The 18720-nt window shown below is 49.2% G+C and overlaps 2 protein-coding genes and 1 non-coding gene across 11 annotated transcripts in view; all 3 read left to right on the plus strand.

Annotated features, from left to right (window-relative positions):
- The window catches only part of CHD4 (chromodomain helicase DNA binding protein 4), a 22691-nt gene extending 11217 nt beyond the window's left edge, over positions 1-11474 (plus strand). The window contains exons 18-40 of one of the 9 annotated variants that reach the window (XM_042789053.1): positions 1412-1533; positions 1642-1815; positions 2129-2270; positions 2742-2873; positions 2986-3103; positions 3319-3443; positions 4723-4960; positions 5130-5302; positions 5464-5644; positions 5721-5831; positions 5985-6091; positions 6170-6303; positions 6806-6950; positions 7138-7303; positions 7670-7779; positions 8017-8152; positions 8381-8458; positions 8568-8705; positions 8803-8911; positions 9229-9361; positions 10329-10524; positions 10624-10799; positions 10917-11474. In XM_042789053.1, coding sequence (XP_042644987.1) covers positions 1412-1533; positions 1642-1815; positions 2129-2270; positions 2742-2873; positions 2986-3103; positions 3319-3443; positions 4723-4960; positions 5130-5302; positions 5464-5644; positions 5721-5831; positions 5985-6091; positions 6170-6303; positions 6806-6950; positions 7138-7303; positions 7670-7779; positions 8017-8152; positions 8381-8458; positions 8568-8705; positions 8803-8911; positions 9229-9361; positions 10329-10524; positions 10624-10799; positions 10917-10934 — 3162 coding nt within the window. In that variant the 3' untranslated portion in view covers positions 10935-11474. The remainder of the gene's footprint in view (positions 1-1411; positions 1534-1641; positions 1816-2128; positions 2271-2741; positions 2874-2985; positions 3104-3318; positions 3444-4722; positions 4961-5129; positions 5303-5463; positions 5645-5720; positions 5832-5984; positions 6092-6169; positions 6304-6805; positions 6951-7137; positions 7304-7669; positions 7780-8016; positions 8153-8380; positions 8459-8567; positions 8706-8802; positions 8912-9228; positions 9362-10328; positions 10525-10623; positions 10800-10916) is intronic. The other 8 variants (XM_042789054.1, XM_042789055.1, XM_042789056.1 and 5 more) reach the window with 8 other exon arrangements.
- LOC116962320 lies at positions 7329-7468 on the plus strand. Its single transcript, XR_004407520.1, has one exon.
- Positions 11475-11915: 441 nt separating the features above from the next.
- NOP2 (NOP2 nucleolar protein) lies at positions 11916-17628 on the plus strand. Its single transcript, XM_042789062.1, has 16 exons — positions 11916-12084; positions 12164-12209; positions 12288-12385; positions 13011-13273; positions 13565-13608; positions 13774-13949; positions 14769-14968; positions 15071-15160; positions 15240-15327; positions 15424-15564; positions 15746-15885; positions 16149-16238; positions 16526-16648; positions 16734-16831; positions 16928-17058; positions 17169-17628. Exons 1-16 carry the CDS (start codon positions 11979-11981, stop codon positions 17420-17422), a joined length of 2088 nt encoding a protein of 695 aa, XP_042644996.1. The 5' UTR covers positions 11916-11978; the 3' UTR covers positions 17423-17628.
- Positions 17629-18720: the final 1092 nt, after the last annotated feature.

Genomic DNA, 18720 nt, shown 5'->3' on the forward strand with positions numbered 1-18720 from the left:
CCGTTTGTGCCTTAATTCTGGTATTGGTTTGTCTCTCTTCAGCTGAGTTCTAGTGCTCAGTATGCTAAAAAGAATTCTTACTGAAAATCTGGTTTTATAGATTCTTGGAAAGGGTATAAGTTGAAATTCTGTCTGTCTTTTTTTTTTTTTAAATGGCTTTAGCTTTTTGGATGTTGGTGTGAGGGCACCTTTCCAAGACATCACAGCTGTGCTCGCAGTCCAGTTTCCAGATATTTTTTTTTTAATTGTAGGCACTAAGACTGGATGCCATTCTATCCTTAGCCGTAAAGTTATTGGAAGTAGTAATGAATGTTTACTATTAATATTCATTCATTTGAAAGAGGATGTAAAGGCTTGAGGTTACACTATGACTGATAGTTACTATTGGTTATCCACCAAGACTATTAAATCTCCCTTTCTCTAGAGCAGTTTCCTGTCCTGTAAGGACAGTTTCAGGTCAGATACTTTGTGACAGATTGTGGTTATCTACCAAAGTTTTGCAGATATAATCAGTAACTTCCATATTTGATTCAAAAATGAGAATGCTATTTTACTATAACTGTGTAGAAAGATAAATCGCTGTGGAGGCTACTAGAAGGACTCTTCTGATGTGATAACCGAAACGTAAGTGGTGGTGGGTTTCTCTGGTTTTGTTTGCTATCTAGTACAAGCTAGAATGGAGTCATTAAGTTTGACTTCATATCGTGTGAAGTCTAAAATAATCAAAGAAATGGCCAAACTTATCAGTAAATTACTGCTTTATTGTCAATTTGTGCTGGTGAACATGATACACTCGTGCTTTTCAGTTCAGTACTCTAACTGCTCAGTGCCCCTGTCTGGAATGATTTCATTGTTACAAAAACCAGCACAGATTACCTTAAAGGCACATTGGCAAACCCTGAGCTCTTTTTCTCCTCTGCTTGTTCAGAGCTCTGGAACATTGCCAGGGCTGATAGGAATAGGAAGAGTGACTTGGCTATTTCTAGAATTCTCAAGGCAGAGTAGTTGTAAGAATGTTGAACACTAATTTATCAAGAAAAGGTACATCGTATAGCAGTCTGGAAATGATTGGTGGTCTGAAAGATCTTGTAACTTAAAAGAGCAAAGGAAACCTACCAGCACCTGATGACTTGTAGGATTTGCTGCACTCATGTTTTACGAATGCAGAACAATGATCCAAATGAGATCAATCTAATAATCCTGATTGGAATGTGAACTACTTGGAGCTGTTGTTCAAACTGCTGATGTGATCCAAATTGAACCCTAGCTCGGTGTCATTTTTATTGCAGAAATAATTTTTTGGTAGGCTTCTGACTTAAGCTTTTGACAGGTTTGTGTGGTTTTAGGTTGGTTTACTGGTTTTGGGTTTTTTTTCCCCACCACTATTTCTTCCCTGTTCTCTACTTCCCAGTTCTTCCGTGTGCTGAATGGTTATTCCCTCCAGCACAAGCTGCTGCTTACAGGAACTCCCCTGCAGAACAACCTGGAAGAACTGTTCCACCTGCTGAACTTCCTGACGCCAGAGAGATTCCAGTATGTCTTGCAGTGCAAGTCAGCCTGCCTGTCTCGTCACTCCTATCCCCTTCCTTCTTTTTTTGCTCTTTCCTTTGTGTCTTTTGCTGAGTGTCTGTTTCTCTGCAGTAACTTGGAGGGCTTCCTAGAAGAGTTTGCAGATATTGCCAAGGAAGATCAGATCAAAAAGCTGCATGACATGCTGGGCCCACACATGCTGAGGCGTCTCAAAGCTGATGTTTTCAAGAATATGCCGTCTAAGACTGAACTGATTGTCAGAGTGGAGTTGAGCCCCATGCAGAAGTGAGTGTGAAGATGAAGAGAGCACCTGCTGTTGAACTACTGTTAGTCTGTTCTGCTCTTCTAAAAGAGGATGCTGAAACAGCCTCATCCTCACTATAGGGCTTTCTACACAGTGGGTAGGAGGAAGAGTTCCTGCTGTCACTATAGCAGAGGGAAGACTTAAATCCCGTGCTCTGATGTAAGGGAAAAAGAGATAGTGAATGCCACTGGCAGAGCCTAGGTAGCTGGCAGGTAATGCCAGGAGCTGTGCAGCAAGAGAGTATGTTGGTCATTTTTATGAGGGATGTCTTGTTTTGCTTTTTTTGCTTTTCAGGAAATATTATAAATACATTTTGACAAGAAACTTTGAGGCACTGAATGCACGGGGTGGTGGTAACCAAGTCTCCTTGCTCAATGTTGTTATGGATCTGAAGAAGTGCTGTAACCACCCTTACCTCTTTCCTGTGGCTGCTATGGTATGTCCAGTCACTTATTCTGTATAAGCAAATTCCCTGCTCTCTGTTACCAGGGATCCAGTTAGCTCCCTAGCAAAGCATGAAGGGCTTCCTCTTTCTCTCTTCCTTCTGTTTTTTCATCCTGTCTTTATGTAGACCCAGCATAGCTGGACGCCTTTCCTTTTCCAGTATCTTTTTATTACAGGTAAGAGCATCTTTTGACTCATGCAAGATGGTGAAGACAGTAGCAGTAGGGGCTAAGTCACTAAGATAGATGAGAGCATCTAGGAGTCAAATTGCAAGAGATGAGGCACAGGGTAGCACTGATGTTTTCAGATAGGTAGTGCTACATATTGTGGTTGTGCCAAGCTAAATGACCAGATGTGAGTCAGCATTTGATGAACCCAGCTAGGAGCTAAGACCAAGTTACTCCCTTCAAGCTGTTTTCTTCCCCTACACCACCTTTTACTCCTTTTTTTTTTTTCTTCTCAGGAAGCTCCAAAAATGCCAAATGGCATGTATGATGGTAGTGCTCTTATTCGAGCCTCTGGAAAACTGTTGCTGCTCCAGAAGATGTTAAAGAACCTTAAGGAAGGAGGTCACAGGGTGCTCATATTCTCTCAGGTATTTGGGGAGAAACCTCAAGTCTGGGAATTCTTTTTCTGAGAAAGGAACCTGTTGATCTGCTATGCTTTTGTCCCTCTCACTCTTGTGACGGTGTTTTTCTGATACGCAGATGACTAAAATGTTGGACCTTCTAGAAGACTTTTTGGAACACGAAGGGTACAAATACGAGCGGATTGATGGAGGAATCACAGGGAACATGCGTCAGGAGGCTATTGATCGTTTCAATGGTACGGAGTTTCCTACTTCCCTTGCAAAATGAGAACCGTTGTTTTAAATGTGCTTAGTGGTCAACATGGGGTGGTTGTGGCCCAAGTCTTCCATTGCTGTCCTGGTATCTTAAATTAGTAGTGATTTCCCCACTGGGAGATGTGGGTCAGATACAAATCCTTGTTTGAGTAATGCACTCTCCCTTGATTACTTTTGTTCTCTCCTTTTATCTAAGCTCCTGGTGCTCAGCAGTTCTGCTTTCTGCTTTCAACTCGAGCTGGGGGTCTTGGTATTAACTTGGCTACAGCAGATACTGTCATTATCTATGATTCAGACTGGAATCCCCACAATGATATCCAGGTGAGTCTGAATAAGACCATTCACTATGGAGTAATCCTGAGGAAGAGGGGGAATAAAATCATCAGGAGATGTGAAGGAATGTGAGAGTTCTCTAGAACTATGCAAAATTAGAGCAGTGAGGATGGGTAGATGTGGGAAGCGGAATAGTGGAGGGTTATTCTAGGGTTCAGCCTTCACCATTGTTAAGAGCCAACAGGAAGGCAGCTCAAACTTGTGGAGGCACACCAGTGTTGTGGTTTGAACCCAGAGGACAACTGAGCACCATGTGGCCTCTTGCTCACTCCTTCCCCTCAGGAATACAACAAAAGGCTTGGGAATTGAGATAAAGACAGGGAGATGACTCACCCATTATGGTCACGGGCAAAAGACAGATACATTAGGGGAAGAAAAAGAACATTAATTCAAACATCAACAGCGCTTAACAAAACAGAGTAAGACAGTGAGAATTATAACCGCATCTTAAAAACACCTTTTCCCGCCTCTCCCTTCTTCCTGGGCTCAGCTTTGCTCCCAATTTTTCTACCCTGCTCCCTGCCAGCAGTGTAGTGGGACAGGGGATGGGAGTTGTGGTCAGTCCTGCTGTTCCTTCCTCCTCAGGGGCAGGACTCATCACACTTTTCCCCTGCTCCAGCATGGGGTCCGTCTCATGGGAGACAGTCCTCCATGAACTTTTTCTGATGCGAGTCCTTCCCCTGGGCTGCAGCTCTTCATGAACTGCTCCAGTGTGGGTCCATCCTGCCCATTGCAGTCCTCCCAGTGCCAGACTATAACAGCAGGGGCTTCCTAGAGTCCCAGCCTTCTTTGGGTGCAGCTACCTGCTCCAGTGTGGGGTTCTCCAGGGGCTGCAGGTGGGCCTCTGCTCCACTGTGGACATCCATGGGTGACAAGGTGGGGCAGCTCTGCCTTCTCACCGCAGGATACGGGGAGTCTCTGCTCTGGCACACCTCCCCCCGCCTCTTTTTCTTCCACTGACCTCAGTGTGTTTGCGTAAGTGTCTCTTTCAACTCTTCCTCACAGCTCTCACTCCTCCTCCGAGGTTCCCCTTAAATATATTATCACAGAGGTGCAGCCACTGTCACTAATTGGTTCAGCCTTGGTCAGAGGTGGGTCTGACTCGGAGCCAGGAAAGCTTTGAGAAGCTCCTCACAGGGGGCCACTGCTTAAGCCCTCTGTTCCACTACCAAAAATCCCTACCATGTGCACAAACTCAACACAGTGGGCTGTATCCGACTACTACTTGTGGTAGCTCTAGACTGTTTTGAGCACATCTCTTTTCTAGGCCTTCAGTCGTGCACACAGAATTGGACAGAACAAGAAAGTGATGATATACCGCTTTGTGACAAGGGCCTCAGTGGAGGAGCGTATCACTCAGGTGGCCAAGAAGAAAATGATGCTAACTCATCTGGTAGTGAGACCAGGGTTGGGCTCCAAGACAGGCTCCATGTCCAAACAGGAACTTGATGACATTCTCAAATTTGGCACTGAAGAGCTCTTCAAGGATGAGGCTACTGAGGGGGGTGAGTGCCTGGGAGTAGACCTGAAGGAGGTGGGGAGGTCTGGCTCCTTATTTAGTGAGCGACTGTAGGCACAGTGCTAATTCTAGCTCTACAGAGAGGTCTAGGGTGGCATTCCCTTCCCTAGTCCCTTGAGATCCACACAGCAGCTGTGTTTGTGCTCTTCCCTCAGGGGATAACAAAGAAGGTGAGGACAGCAGTGTCATCCACTATGATGACAAAGCAATTGAGCGTCTGTTGGATCGGAACCAGGATGAAACGGAAGATACAGAACTTCAGGGCATGAATGAGTATCTCAGCTCCTTCAAGGTGGCCCAGTATGTGGTTCGTGAAGAGGAGATGGGGGTGAGTATGAGGTGGATATCAGTTTAGTATCTTCTGAATGACGTAGGATCAATTAATTAAATGGAGCTCTGATGCTTTTGAGATCAAGCAGATATATCTGTCTGCTCAGACAGGTTGGGATTAGAGCATAGGGCTCTTGATTTGTTACCTCTCCATGGCAGGAGGAAGAAGAGGTTGAACGGGAGATCATTAAGCAGGAGGAGTCGGTGGATCCTGATTACTGGGAGAAACTGCTGCGTCATCATTATGAACAGCAGCAGGAGGATCTGGCCAGGAATCTGGGCAAAGGCAAACGTATTCGCAAGCAAGTTAACTACAATGATGGCTCACAGGAGGATAGAGGTACAAATCCACAGGAACCTGAGGGAGAAATGGGTGTAAGTATATGTTGCTGGGAAATAACGGAGTAGCGTCTCAGGCTCACGTGCTGTCTTTCTTTCAGACTGGCAGGATGACCAGTCAGATAATCAGTCAGACTATTCAGTTGCTTCTGAAGAAGGGGACGAGGACTTTGATGAGCGGTCTGAAGGTAAGTTCTGGTTGAAGCCAGAGTTCCTGGGTCACTCTCTCTGAGCGTGGGAACAGCTGGGACTTGATTTGGGTCATTTGTACACTTTGTGGTGCTGTTCTGCAAGGGAAATATTCACACAACAATATGCTGTGCATTGTCTCTCCTCCTTAGCTGCATTTCTCTCTTCAGCAGCTCGTCGGCCTAGCCGCAAAGGCCTGAGAAATGATAAGGATAAGCCTCTGCCTCCCTTACTTGCCCGTGTGGGAGGGAACATTGAGGTAAGTAGTACCAGCGTAGGTGTTTGCATCCTAGCTGCTTCTGTATGGCTCTTGCCATATCTGTTTTCTCTATTCTAGGTCTTGGGTTTCAATGCCCGCCAGCGGAAAGCCTTCCTCAATGCGATCATGCGTTATGGCATGCCACCTCAGGATGCCTTCACCACTCAGTGGCTTGTTCGGGACCTCCGTGGCAAGTCAGAGAAAGAGTTCAAGTGAGTCTGCATTAGGAAAGGATGGAAGACTGACAACATCTAGTGCCTTGGGGAAAGAATGAGAATTGGGCCTTTTCCGGCCTTTCCTTAGAGCCTATGTTTCTTTAATGTTTTAGTTGAATCTTTGCTGGGGAATAAAGTGTAAGCTGGGAGAGACTAGGGGGTTGTTTCTAATTCTCTTTGTTGCACCTCACTCCTCCGTTGTCAAAAGCAAATGCTTTTAGGGGAGTAGCATGGCCATGCAAGCAGGTAATAGCTACTCTCCCTGAGTCCTTTTGAGCCTATGATTGTTTCCAGCTTGACTGAGTCAGCTGTGTGTCCTTTATGTATGTAGTAATTCTATCAGGAAGTTCTCCCTCGAAGGAACCTGGAACCCCAGAACTTGTGTTACTATGGGTTAGGAGTCTTGGGGTGATTTCCCTTATGTGTTAGAAGGGGTCGGATAATGCGTGTCTCCAGCTAACCTGGTTTATAGTCTAATTGCCTGTCTCAACTGCTCTAGGGCCTACGTCTCGCTGTTCATGCGCCATTTATGTGAGCCTGGAGCTGATGGTGCAGAGACCTTTGCAGATGGAGTCCCACGGGAAGGTCTTTCTCGACAGCATGTCCTTACTCGCATTGGGGTCATGTCACTTATACGCAAAAAGGTAGGTGCCTAGCAGAGCAAGGTAGCCTTTGCTCTCCATACAACTTGTAGTCACTGGTGTCCTCAGCTAGCGAGTTACCTCTCCTTTCACACCTATTGTTGTTGTATGCCGAGTGGTCTGTCTCTCCTGGTTTGAGATCAAGCTTGGTATGAATCCTCCAATGACAGGACTTTCCCCTCTTATGCAGGTGCAGGAATTTGAGCATGTGAACGGCCGTTGGAGTATGCCAGAACTGGCAGAGATAGAGGAGAATAAGAAACTTTCACAGCCAAGCTCACCCTCTCCCAAAACTCCAACTCCTTCAACACCAGGGGATACGCAGCCAAATACGCCTGCCCCTGTCCCTCCATCTGGTGAGAGTTCTCTTTGTACAGTCCTGCGTCCTGACCTCATCCTGGCTGTTCCCATCACCGGAGCTGTGGTGGTGGGGTCTGGGGGTGGACGCAGATCAACTTACCTCTCGTGTTAGGAGGGCTGCCAAAGACATGTGCAAGCCCTTAAAGGCAAGAGAGGACACTAGTTTTCCTTGGATGAGCTGACAGCAGTGAGAAGAGAATCCCAGCATTTGTAGTGGGTGGGAAAGCAGGGTCATCTTGAGTGATGTTGGTCCCGTTTTGACGGACCTTATCTCTGGGAGCAAAGGAGATAGGTGCTTGGTAACGGTGAGGGGAAGGCCTTACTGATGGCTTCTCTTATCTGCTGGGATGGGGAATACACAGAAGAAGGAGTAAAAGTAGAAGAAGGAGCCAGTGCTAAGGAGCAAGGAGAGTCATCTGAACCAGAGAAAGAGCTCAGCGCTGCTGCTACTGAAACAGAGGTCCCTATGGAGGTGAGTACTGGATTGCTTGTTTGCCTCATGGAAAATTGCAGGTGTCTCTACTTCTGGCCTCTCTTCTGTGTCATTCAGTTACTGAGACAGAGGTAAGTTATTGGAATGATATTTAAAGATCATTCTCAAGCCCTCAGAATTGGCCTGACAGTTTTGTGCATCTTTGCTTTCTGAAGTGCTGTGACTGTCTTCTGTTTCCATGTACTGCTTTATCATCTCATTGATTTCTGTCCTCAGCAGTGTGCCCAGCCGGTGGAGATACCGCCACAGGAAGCAAAATCCCCAGTGAATCCCACAGAAGCGGATGAAAAAAAAGTGGAGGAACCAGAGGTGAAGGAAAGACCAGATGAGCCAATGGAAGTAGAAAGCAAAGGTATCTTTAGGGAGGTTCTTTAATACCTTGAACAGCAATAAACCCCCCCCTTCTCCTCAAATACTGTTTCCTAAAGTTGCATCTTCGCTTCATCCTAAAGAAACATGCTTAAATGTAGACAATCAGTGGGGCCATTCCTTTGAATGGCATTAGGTTTCTCGGGCTGAAGAACAAAACCTTGGACTTGCCGTGTTCCTCTGTATCTTATGTTACCCTTCTCTCCTGCAGCTGATGTGGATAAAGTGGAAGACAGGGCACCTGTTGAGAATCCCCCTGAACCTCCTATAATCACTCTGGACGAGAAAGGCAAGTCACAATTCCGTTCTCTTCCTTAACCCCTCTCCTGCAAGGATTCCTTGTGGGTCATTGCTGTGATATCTGCCATGTTCTTTCTAATAACTTGTGGTGTGTGCAGACGAGAAAAAGGATGATGATAAGAGAGATGTGGTGATGCTGCAGAACGGAGAGATGCTGAAAGAGTCAGTAGATGAAAGGCACAAGAAGGCAGTAAAGCAGCGCTTCATGTTCAACATAGCAGATGGTGGCTTCACTGGTATGAGGAATCTTTATATGCTTGAACTTGTTTATGTGCCCCTGCTTGTGTTCCTGAAATAACTTTCAACTGTATTGGTGTCTCTTACCTTTTCCAGAACTACACTCCCTGTGGCAGAATGAAGAGCGGGCTGCAACTGTCACAAAGAAGACCTATGAGATCTGGCATCGGCGTCATGACTACTGGCTCCTTGCTGGGATTATCAAGTATCCTTACCCTGAGGGACCAGTTCTCTCCCCTTGTGTATATAAGCTGTCATGGTGAAGGTGACTTCTTGGGTCTGATTGGGAGTACATTAAGGGAGAGTGTGCTTTATCTTCTTTCACAGGAGTGAAAGTGATAGCGGGAGGAAGAGTTTCCTGCCAGCGTAGTTAAGACTTAGCAGGACGTGGTTCTCATTCCTTCTCCTTGGCTCCTCCCCTCTCTGCACCCTCTTTCCCTACCTCTTAAGAACTGTATCTGCCTGCACTGTGTATTCCCTTGTTCTCACTGCCTTTGTTTGCCTGAGCTCATCCCATCTCAGTCATGGCTATGCCCGTTGGCAGGATATTCAGAATGATCCTCGTTACGCCATCCTCAATGAACCCTTCAAGGGTGAGATGAACAGGGGTAACTTCCTGGAAATAAAGAATAAGTTCTTGGCAAGGAGATTTAAGGTAAGGATTTCTCTTCAGTGTGGTGCGTGCCTTTCACCCAGCTGGGTCTCTGAGAACAAGAGCTTGCTGTTTTGAGTTTCTGCTAAGAAAGTGAAGGCTTCTGCAGTGCCTTTCGGTTTGGGGGGTGGGGGGGGGAAATAAGCAGTAGTGTATCTCAAGATTATGCAGTAGCTCTATGGCGAGAGCTCCCTTGGCTCTAGAAATGGTATTTGGGAGCTTGGTTCACTGTGCTCTTTCTGAATGTTTGCTGAACAGCTGGTCTGCAGGAGGCTTCATGTTCAAGTGGCTGTTTCCATCACAGCATCTGCTTGGTGTGCTATGATCCACTCAATGTGCCTAAGCAAAACTTAAAAACGCTGTATGGACTGGGGAAAGGGTTGCCTTTTAGTCTCTGCCTCAGCCTATTTGGGAGTGATCATAGCTTAGTTCTGGGAGTGATTTAAGACCAACCCAAATAAAGGCCATATAGTTCTCTATCTTGGGGCAAAACATTAATTCACCGTAGTCGACTGGCACCGTAGGTCAGTTCTACGCTAACAGGATTCAAACCGATTTCTTTAAGTGTCCCTGACATGCTTACAGTTTTAAGATTCTTCTTTTAAGTATCATGGAATACTTCACACTTGGGTTCAAAGAGAAAGCTCAATTCCCTTTGCTCCGTGAAGAAAGAGTAAACTAGTGAACAACTTGGTCTTCAGAAAGTATCTGCAGAGGAATGAGAATCCTAGATTTACGGTAGTCTTCTGTTCAACTAGATGTAGCCTGGTTTATTTGTGTGCCTGGCCTAGCTTAATGGAGCCCCAAATTGGTTTGGGCTCTTCAGGCTTTACTCAGTATAAACAGAAGTTGGTGAAAGGAGGTTCAGCTGCAGGATCTCACCTTGTGAGATAGTGGAGAACTGGAGCAGGAGAGCCTAGGGGTGCAAACGGCCTGAAAGACTTTTTCTCACTACTGCCCCACCTTGCAGCTTCTGGAGCAAGCACTGGTGATTGAGGAGCAGTTGCGGCGAGCCGCCTATCTGAACATGTCCGAAGACCCATCCCATCCCTCTATGGCTCTGAACACCCGTTTTGCAGAGGTGGAATGCCTGGCTGAGAGCCACCAGCACCTATCCAAGGAGTCAATGGCCGGGAATAAACCGGCCAACGCTGTGCTGCACAAAGGTAATGCTGTGTGTTTAAACGAGGCCCCGGGGGTAGGTGTTTCGCAGCCCTGTCTCCTCCCGTCTTTCCCCTCTGAAGAGATGTCCCTTTCTCTCCCAGTTCTGAAGCAGCTAGAGGAGCTTTTGAGTGACATGAAGGCGGATGTGACTCGTTTGCCTGCCACCATTGCCCGTATCCCACCTGTGGCAGTGCGCCTCCAGATGTCCGAGCGTAACATCCTCAGCCGGCTGGCCAACCGCAGCAGCGAGCCCCCGCCACCGCCCCCTCCCCAACAAGTACGTACCCTCTCTGGGCAGTAAGCAGGCTTACCCTGGGGGAAGTGGGGGCTCTGGGGAAAGCCGGAGACCGCTGACCAGCCCCTGACTCTCAGATAATCTTCTCTTCCCTTACAGGTGGCCCAGCAGCAGTGAGTCCCTGGCCCAGTGCTGTTGACCTTTTTGGCCAAGCTGAAGTGACCCCCCCCACACCCCACCCCTTCACACTCTACCCCTCTGCCTGACATTCCTGACTGGGTGCTGTTTCCCTCCATGGAGGCTGCTGCACAGGTCTCTGGGAGGAGAAGAAACTCCTGCTGCTGCAGCCAGCCCGTTGGAGCAAGGAGTGTGTTTAGGAGAGAGGGGGATGTATGATGGACTCTGTATATAGTGACTGGAGGCCGCAGCGCCATGTCTGTTACACGGAGAACCTGGCTGCATTGCTCGTTGCCTCCGCCTGGAATTCCAGTTTTCATTTTTAATTTTATTTTGAGTTTGTTTACTGAGATGAGTGTGCAGGCAAGACCAAGCAAAAGCCAGGACAGAGACAAAGCTACCTCCATCAAGATCCTTTTTAATACAAAAACTGACCGGACTTGTCCACTAATAAACAGCTTGAAGACAAAAACAAAAAAATATCAAAAAACAGAGCAAAACCTTGGTGAAACTGAAAAATAAAGGTTTCCCTGTATTTTATTTTGTTGCCTCTATTTAGAGGAAGCGGGGTGGGGATGGAGTCGGTACTCCACCGTCCCCTGAGGGGGGAGTGATCCCTCACCTCTCCCTCTGCTGTTCCTGAGGAGTTTGGGGTATCTTGCCCCGCCGAACTCGTGCTTCCTCCTCGCGTGGGCACTCGGCCCTTTCTCGGCTGCTTCCTTCCGCTGTGTTTACACGCCCCTGACGGGGGCTGCAGCCCGGTGGGACCGGAGACGCTCGGGGGGGAAGGGGAACAGGGCCGGGTGGTGCCGCGGCCGGGGCGGCCCCGCCATCTCCCGCCCCCGGAAGCGCCGCCCCCGGGCCTGAGCGCCCGGCATTGCCGGCCGGGCCAATGAGCGAGCGGGAACGGCGACATTAGCCAATGGGTGGAGGGAGGGGCGGGGCGGAGGCCGGGCGCATGCGCCGGAGGGGTGTGGGGGGGTGGGCGGCCCGGTGAACACGCGTGGCGGCGGGCCCGGTGCCGGCGGAGGGGGCCGCGGCGCCATGGGGCGGAAGCTGGACCCCACCAGGAAGGAGAAGCGCGGTCCCGGGCGCAAGGCTCGCAAGCAGCGCGGGGCTGAGGTGGAGCTGGCCCGCTTCCTGCCGCCAGGTAAGTCCGGCCTGGTCCAGCCTCGCGGCACCCGGTGCCGCCGGTGCGGACCGCCTGACCGCCGCGTGTCTTCCCTCAGAGGCGGAGACCGGCAGGAAGAAGCTCTCCAGCCACGGGCGGAAGAGGTGAGGGGGGCGGCCTGGGGCGGGGGGGCGCGGGGCTGGCCGGGCCGGGGCTGACCGCCGGTTCCGCTCCCGATCTAGGGCTGCGAAGAGGCGCCTGGGAGCGGGCAGCGGCCCGGTGGGCAGGAGGCCGCGAGGAGGAGGAGGAGGAGGAGGAGGAGAAAGGCGAGAGCCGGCAGGTGAGTGCGGGGCCGAGGCCGGGCCGGCAGCCACCCTGCCCTGCTGCCCCCCGGGCCGCCCCGGCACCGCCCGGCTCCGGCCTCTTTTGGTGGCATGGGAGAGGGGGGAATTTCGTTAAACAATTTTTCCCTGATTGCTGGTCCCAGCCGTGCTCGGCGGCAGTGCTGCCTGAAGAACGAACCGGTAAAAGGTCTTTCTTCCACGTGTTAAAGCCGCCGCTGGTTTATTCTCCATTCATAGCAAGGTTATTGCAGGCAGGTTGGGTAGTTGAGGCTTTTAAGGTCCCTGTGTTACATCTCGCGTAGCATAGGAAGCTGTTGCAGTAGGAAGAAGGAAGGATATACAAAGATTAGGAATTTATGTCAGAGCAAATACCGTAAAAATTTTGTAGCTGTGTCTTTTTTGGGTAATCCTAGTTGCACCTCTTGAAAATTTCACCGGGGAGAGGTGAAAGTATGTTCCTGTTTATGACTGAGAAAACTGATGTGGAAAGCAAGCAGTCCCTTCTCTTGGACAGACAGCTCAGGACTAGGATGAAGGCCTCTTTTGTAAAACAATTGAAAAGACCAGGGCAGCTGCCTTTGAGAATAATACCTAACTTTTAACCCTTTTTTCTGCCTGTAGTTAAAGAGCAGGTATCCCCACAGAAGGAGAAACATGCTGTAAAGGCATCAGGACAAACCCCTCGTGGCCGGTCTGGCTTCAGTGATAGCAACTCAAAATGGCTGGCTCTAGCCAAAGCCAAGAAAATCCCATCTAAAGGAAACAACGTGGAGTTATCCAGCGATGGTGAGGTTGAGGAGGGCAGCTGGGAGATGGAGGATGAGGATGGGAGCAGCGAGGAGATGGTGGATGATTATGGTGCTTCATCATCAGAGGAAGAAGAGGTAGGAGCTTTTTGCCCTTGATTATATAAGAAATACTTGAATTTGCTGGCTGAAAGGAACCCATCAGGCTTAGGGAAAAAGGGTGACTTTACTGGGGGTCAGGTGGTGAGGTGGGGGAGAGCTTTCCCCTTCTTCACAACAACAATTTCAAGTTTAGTGATTGATCCCAGTGTAACATTTGGTGGGTTTGTTTGCTGTCTTTTTTTAAGCAGAGTGGGTAGGTTTCACAGATGGTGGGAAGTAAGATGGCACCTGGGGATGTTGTTTCATTAGTCTTTTGTCTCTGTTTAGTTGCTGCCTATTGAAAAAGCCGCCCTGAAGCAGGAGTCTGACAGGTGAGGAATTGAGAACATCGCCAGTCCACGGAGTTGTTCCTGGTTAGATGAGGAGCCTGTGTTGATCATTCTTCTGTCCTCTCTGACATCTAAGAAATGGTAGTTGTGAAGTCCCTGTGTGACGCTGTTCTTGTGTAAAACATCTGTCCTGTTCTTTGTCCTTAGGGGAGGCCTCAGTGAAGATGAGAGTGAAGAGGAGGAGGAGGCGTCAGTGGCAGCGGTAGAGGAGGCAAGCAGGCAGAAAATGGGACAGAAGGAGGAAGAGAGCCCAGATCTGCAGCTCAACGTGGATATAGATGAACAGTTTAAACTGCCAACTGACGAACAGATTGAGAAAGAGGATATCCTTTTTATCTGTGACATCCACAAGCCATACGCGTGCAGCAGCACAGGGCCCGGATACAACAGAAGAGTTTTATTTGGACTTTATCATGAGTATTGCTTAGCAAGAGTGTTTTGTGCATGACAAGGTATTTTTAGATGAACTGCCCTAATAGATAGTATACAACACTGCACTTCTGTACAGCACAGTTAGGAAATCTGTTACACCCTGTATTGAGCTTGAAGCCTGTCCTGATTTCCTTGCCAGTCCTAAGTGCATGGGGATATCTTATCATGTGGTTTGGTCCTCTGTACACTGATTTTCCTGGCAGGTGTTTGTCTAACCCATTCCTAGAGCCTCTGATGACAGCAAATCCAGCATCCAAAGTGCTTGTTCTTGGGCTTTAGTGATTTTCATTTCCTGCCCCTCCTCTCCCCCCAGTACAATTCAATCACAACTCTTCTTCTTTTCCTCTGTACCCTTTAATTGCCCTTGGGGAACTTTTAGTCTCTTTTCTGCTACACGCAATGTTTTCAGTATTAAATGCTTGGTTTTTGTTGTCTTCATTTTTCTATTTTTTTTTAAATTCTGTTTACTCTAAAGTAACTAACCAAATTCTTTGAAATAGCTTGTAGTTCCTGCCTCGTGAACCTTTTTGTCCGGTTCCATCCTTTGAATCCTCCCCGCCCCCGCTGAGCTCTGGTGAAAGTATATTCCAACAAGGCTTTTCTGGTGCAGGTGCTGTTGTGATGCAGGAGTTCTGTAGGACTGATTGTGCTTATAAAGAGCCTGTGGGCGGGTTTCTTGGCTGTTTATGATCCCTTAATGGTCTATTTACCTGCTGAGCCGCCTGACCTCCACACGATTCACGAGCGCATCAAGGGCAACGTGGAGGTGCTGCAGGACTTTGTGGTGAAGCGGGAGGAAGGACGCACGCGACAGGAGTACCTCGCGTTGTTGCGCCAGGACATGGCTGCCTACTACTCCTACAGTGACTTTTTGCTTACGAAGCTCATGGACATCTTCCCGCTCCCTGAGGTAGGATCCTGCCCTGCCCATATCTTCGCTGACTACTGAGGATTTGGCTGCCTCCCTGGGTATTCGTTTTTGTCTCTATTCTCTGTCCTTTCTTTCATCCAGATGATAAACTTCCTGGAAGCCAATGAGGTTCCCCGCCCTGTGACCATTCGCACCAACACGCTCAAGACACGGCGACGGGACCTGGCCCAGGTGAGCAGGAACCTTTGGTTGTCTCCTGCGCCTCCTGTCACATGGGGCAGTGTTTCAGTCCCATCTCCTTGTCTTGCAGGCTCTAATCAACCGTGGTGTGAATCTCGACCCCTTGGGGAAATGGTCAAAAACAGGACTTGTTATTTATGACTCCTCTGTGCCCATTGGTGAGATCACTGTTCCTGTCATAGGGCTGATCTGACCTGCCCTTGGCTCCCTCTCTTTCACGTGTCATCGTCTTTTGTTCTGCTTTCCCTGCCCAGGTGCCACCCCTGAGTATCTGGCTGGGCACTACATGTTGCAAGGAGCCTCCAGTCTCCTCCCTGTCATGGCTCTGGCCCCACAGGAGAATGAACGTATCCTGGATATGTGCTGTGCTCCAGGAGGCAAGACCAGCTACATAGGTACCACCCTGGAGCCTTGGGTGGGAGGCTTGGGAAGGGTGCTCTGTGAAGTAAGGAGTTGCCAGCGGTCGACACAGAAAGGGGGGGAACTGAGCTCAGGGAAAGGAGGAGGGTGGCAGTCCTACGGGAAAAAGCACAGGAGGTTTTCAGCCCCTTGCTGATGTGTTTTGCCCTCTGGCAGCTCAGCTGATGAAGAACACGGGTATGATCCTGGCCAACGACAGCAATGCAGAACGGCTGCGTAGCGTAGTAGGGAACTTGCATCGGCTGGGAGTCACCAACACTGTAGTGAGTAACTGCGATGGACGCCAGTTCCCCAAGGTATGTTCCTGCCTGCTCTGGGGTGTCCTTTCCCTGCTTACCTGGAGCTGTTGTGCTGTTCCTTCAGTAAAGTTCTGTTCTCCAAAGCCACTTGTCACAGGAGGATGAGCAAAGCTGCTGGGAAGCGTGTTTGTTGTTTGATATGGGAACAGGGAGGAGCGAGGGATCTCCTGCCTTCCCAGTATTCTGGTTCCCCTTCTAGTCTTGGTCTTGTTCTGAGTCCCCACCTGTGAGTGTAATTCCAAATGTACATCTGCCTGTAGGTGCTTGGAGGGTTTGACCGTGTCTTGCTTGACGCTCCCTGTAGTGGAACAGGCGTGATTTCCAAGGATCCTGCTGTCAAAACCAACAAGGTGGGTGACGAGTGGGGACACAGGATGGGGACTCAAGTACGAGTCGTGAGAGGAAGGACTTTGGGGCAGCTTTGGTCTTGAGAGATGCCTGCAATTAGGGACACCGATTTTTCCTTCTCGATTCTGCATGTTGTATCAGAGCTGAGTTTTTTGAGGTCAGTTCTGCAGAAGGCTCCAGAATCTTCTATATCGTATGTGCTTTGCTCTCCTGTCATCCCTCCATCCACAGCAGAGCCCTGGGGTGCTTCCCTGCACCTCTGGCATCCTAACCTATCTTTCTCTTTCAGGATGAGAAAGACATCCTGCGCTGTGCTCACCTGCAGAAGGAGCTGATTCTTAGTGCTATAGATTCGGCCAATGCTGCCTCAGAGACAGGGGGCTACATAGTCTACTGCACTTGCTCCATCATGGTAAGTCCCCTCCGTGCTCTGCTGTGGTCATCCCCTGTGCAGGGGGACTGGTGAGTTTTGGATCCTGATGCTTAGTCTCTGGCAGGTGGAAGAGAATGAGTGGGTTGTGGATTATGCCCTGAAGAAACGCAACGTTCGTTTGGTGGCCACAGGGTTGGACTTTGGCAAGGAAGGCTTCACCAGGTGTGTGCCAGCACAAGCTGCGCAGGTGACTCTTCCTTGGTAGCCAGGTTTGAGCAGAGGGCATTCAATCACTTCTCACCCCACTTCCTCCTCCAGGTTCAAGGACCGTCGCTTCCACCCCTCCCTCAAGTCTACACGACGTTTCTATCCCCACACGCACAATATGGATGGGTTCTTCATTGCCAAGTTCAAGAAATTCTCTAATGCCATCCCCCAGGCACAAAAAGGTAATGCAGTGCTGGAGCTCAGCTGGGCTGTCTGGGCCTGCTCTCCCAGGCTGCTTTCCCTGCAGAAGCCATGCGGGCTCTTCTTACAGCGCCTTTCTCTCTTGTTTCAGATGGAGAACCCACTGTGGAAGCAGCAACTCCATCTGCTGTCCCTGATACTGTCGTGGAGCCTCAGCCAAAAAAAAAGAAACTTGAGGGATCAAAAGTTAACAAATTGCAGAAGCCGCCACAGCCTGCTTTGAAGAAGAGACATGCATTGCAGGCACAGAGGAGACCCTTGAAGGCTGGCCAGCCTTCTACCAAAATGGTGCATCCTCAAGTCCCCACCAGGAAGAAGCACAGAATGAAACCAAATGGACGGTGAGAGGAACTGTTTTTCCAGGTGTTGGTCCCCTCCTTGGAGAGCAAAGGCCGGGGACTGCTGCAGCCATGAGTGTACCACCTTCTCTTTCCTGATCTGTGCATATAATCTCTGCAGCACTGAGCACCTGGGCCAGCGATAGCCCCATTTGCTCCTTTCCCTCTGCATCAAGGACTGATGCACTGACCCATTAAAAGTTTTATACTCTTGCTCAAGTCTTGTCCTTTTCCCTTAAACACAGCAGGCAGAATTCTGCCATGTCCCCTTCCTCCTCTGCAACTGAAACTCCTTCCGCTCCCATCTGATGCTCTGGCATTTCTGGTATCTGTTCTTACGCTCTGCAACACGGGTGTCTGTGAAGAAGCAGTGGGAGCTGAAACCCCAGCGGCCTGGATGAAGGTTGTATTGTGTGGTGCCTGGCAGCAGAGAGCTTGGTCAGGGTGGGGCTGGAGCTCCTAGGCCAGCAGTGGTCCCTAGTTCCATATTGTCACTGTGTTCTAATTCAGTTCGCCGTTGTGATTGTCCCCGCTTCACCCTTGTGCTGGTCCCCAGCAGCCTTTTGGTTCTTGGCTTCCCAGACAGCAGCAGGGATTGCTGCTGGTCCTGGAGCTGCACAATGCCCATTTTTTCTTTTTGTTCACCTAGATATTGCTTCTCCTTGAGACGTAACAAGTAGTGGTCTGGGCCGTTTCTATTTAAACATCAGCCCAGGTCCCGTTCCCTTGTCACTGTGAGTTGATATTCTTTTTGTTGGTTCTGCTCTCCAGTGAATAAATCTTTTTCTAGAGACAATTCGTTAATAAGTTTTCTACCATGTGTGCTCTCCAGCTTCTGTTCCACCACAGTGTGCGTGGAGTTGGGTGTGTAACAGACCTGAGGCCCAACTCCTGTTTTTGTAAATGTCTTGCTAGCGCAGCTCACATGAGGCTTTGCCTTGGTCCGTTTTCCTCACCCAGCTTTGGGTTCATGGAAGAACTTGCGCTCTTCCAGTGTTTGGTGTTAAGGACAGCTGAACGCAGTGGACTGTAGGATCTAAAGAATCCTGTCTGTCCTGGTCTGCTACCTGCCAGGCTGCTGCTTTCCCATGTTACCATGTTCAGCGAGGGGTGAGGCTGAGTGTGAACTCCAGAAACCCCCTCAGATGCAGGCATACATGCTGCAGATGCAACCAGATGCAGACCAACTAGCAGAAACCAAAGAAAATTGCTGCGGCGGGTGTCCAGGAAAAAAAAAATGGCATTCACAAAACACGAATGGCAAAAAAGTCCTAATCCTGTTCTCACTCTCTGGCCCATCCAACC

The sequence above is a fragment of the Tyto alba genome, unplaced genomic scaffold, assembly GCF_018691265.1.
Source record: "Tyto alba isolate M040663 unplaced genomic scaffold, T.alba_DEE_v4.0 Super-Scaffold_14, whole genome shotgun sequence".
Classification (NCBI taxonomy): domain Eukaryota; kingdom Metazoa; phylum Chordata; class Aves; order Strigiformes; family Tytonidae; genus Tyto; species Tyto alba.

Excerpts from the sequence above, each read along its gene's own strand:
- NOP2 (XM_042789062.1), top strand. The coding sequence starts at position 11,979 with ATGGGGCGGAAGCTGGACCCCACCAGGAAGGAGAAGCGCGGTCCCGGG. Across the intron at positions 13,274-13,564 it reads CATCATCAGAGGAAGAAGAG|TTGCTGCCTATTGAAAAAGC; the intron begins GTAGGAGCTTTT and ends GTCTCTGTTTAG. Across the intron at positions 15,886-16,148 it reads ATGGACGCCAGTTCCCCAAG|GTGCTTGGAGGGTTTGACCG; the intron begins GTATGTTCCTGC and ends ATCTGCCTGTAG.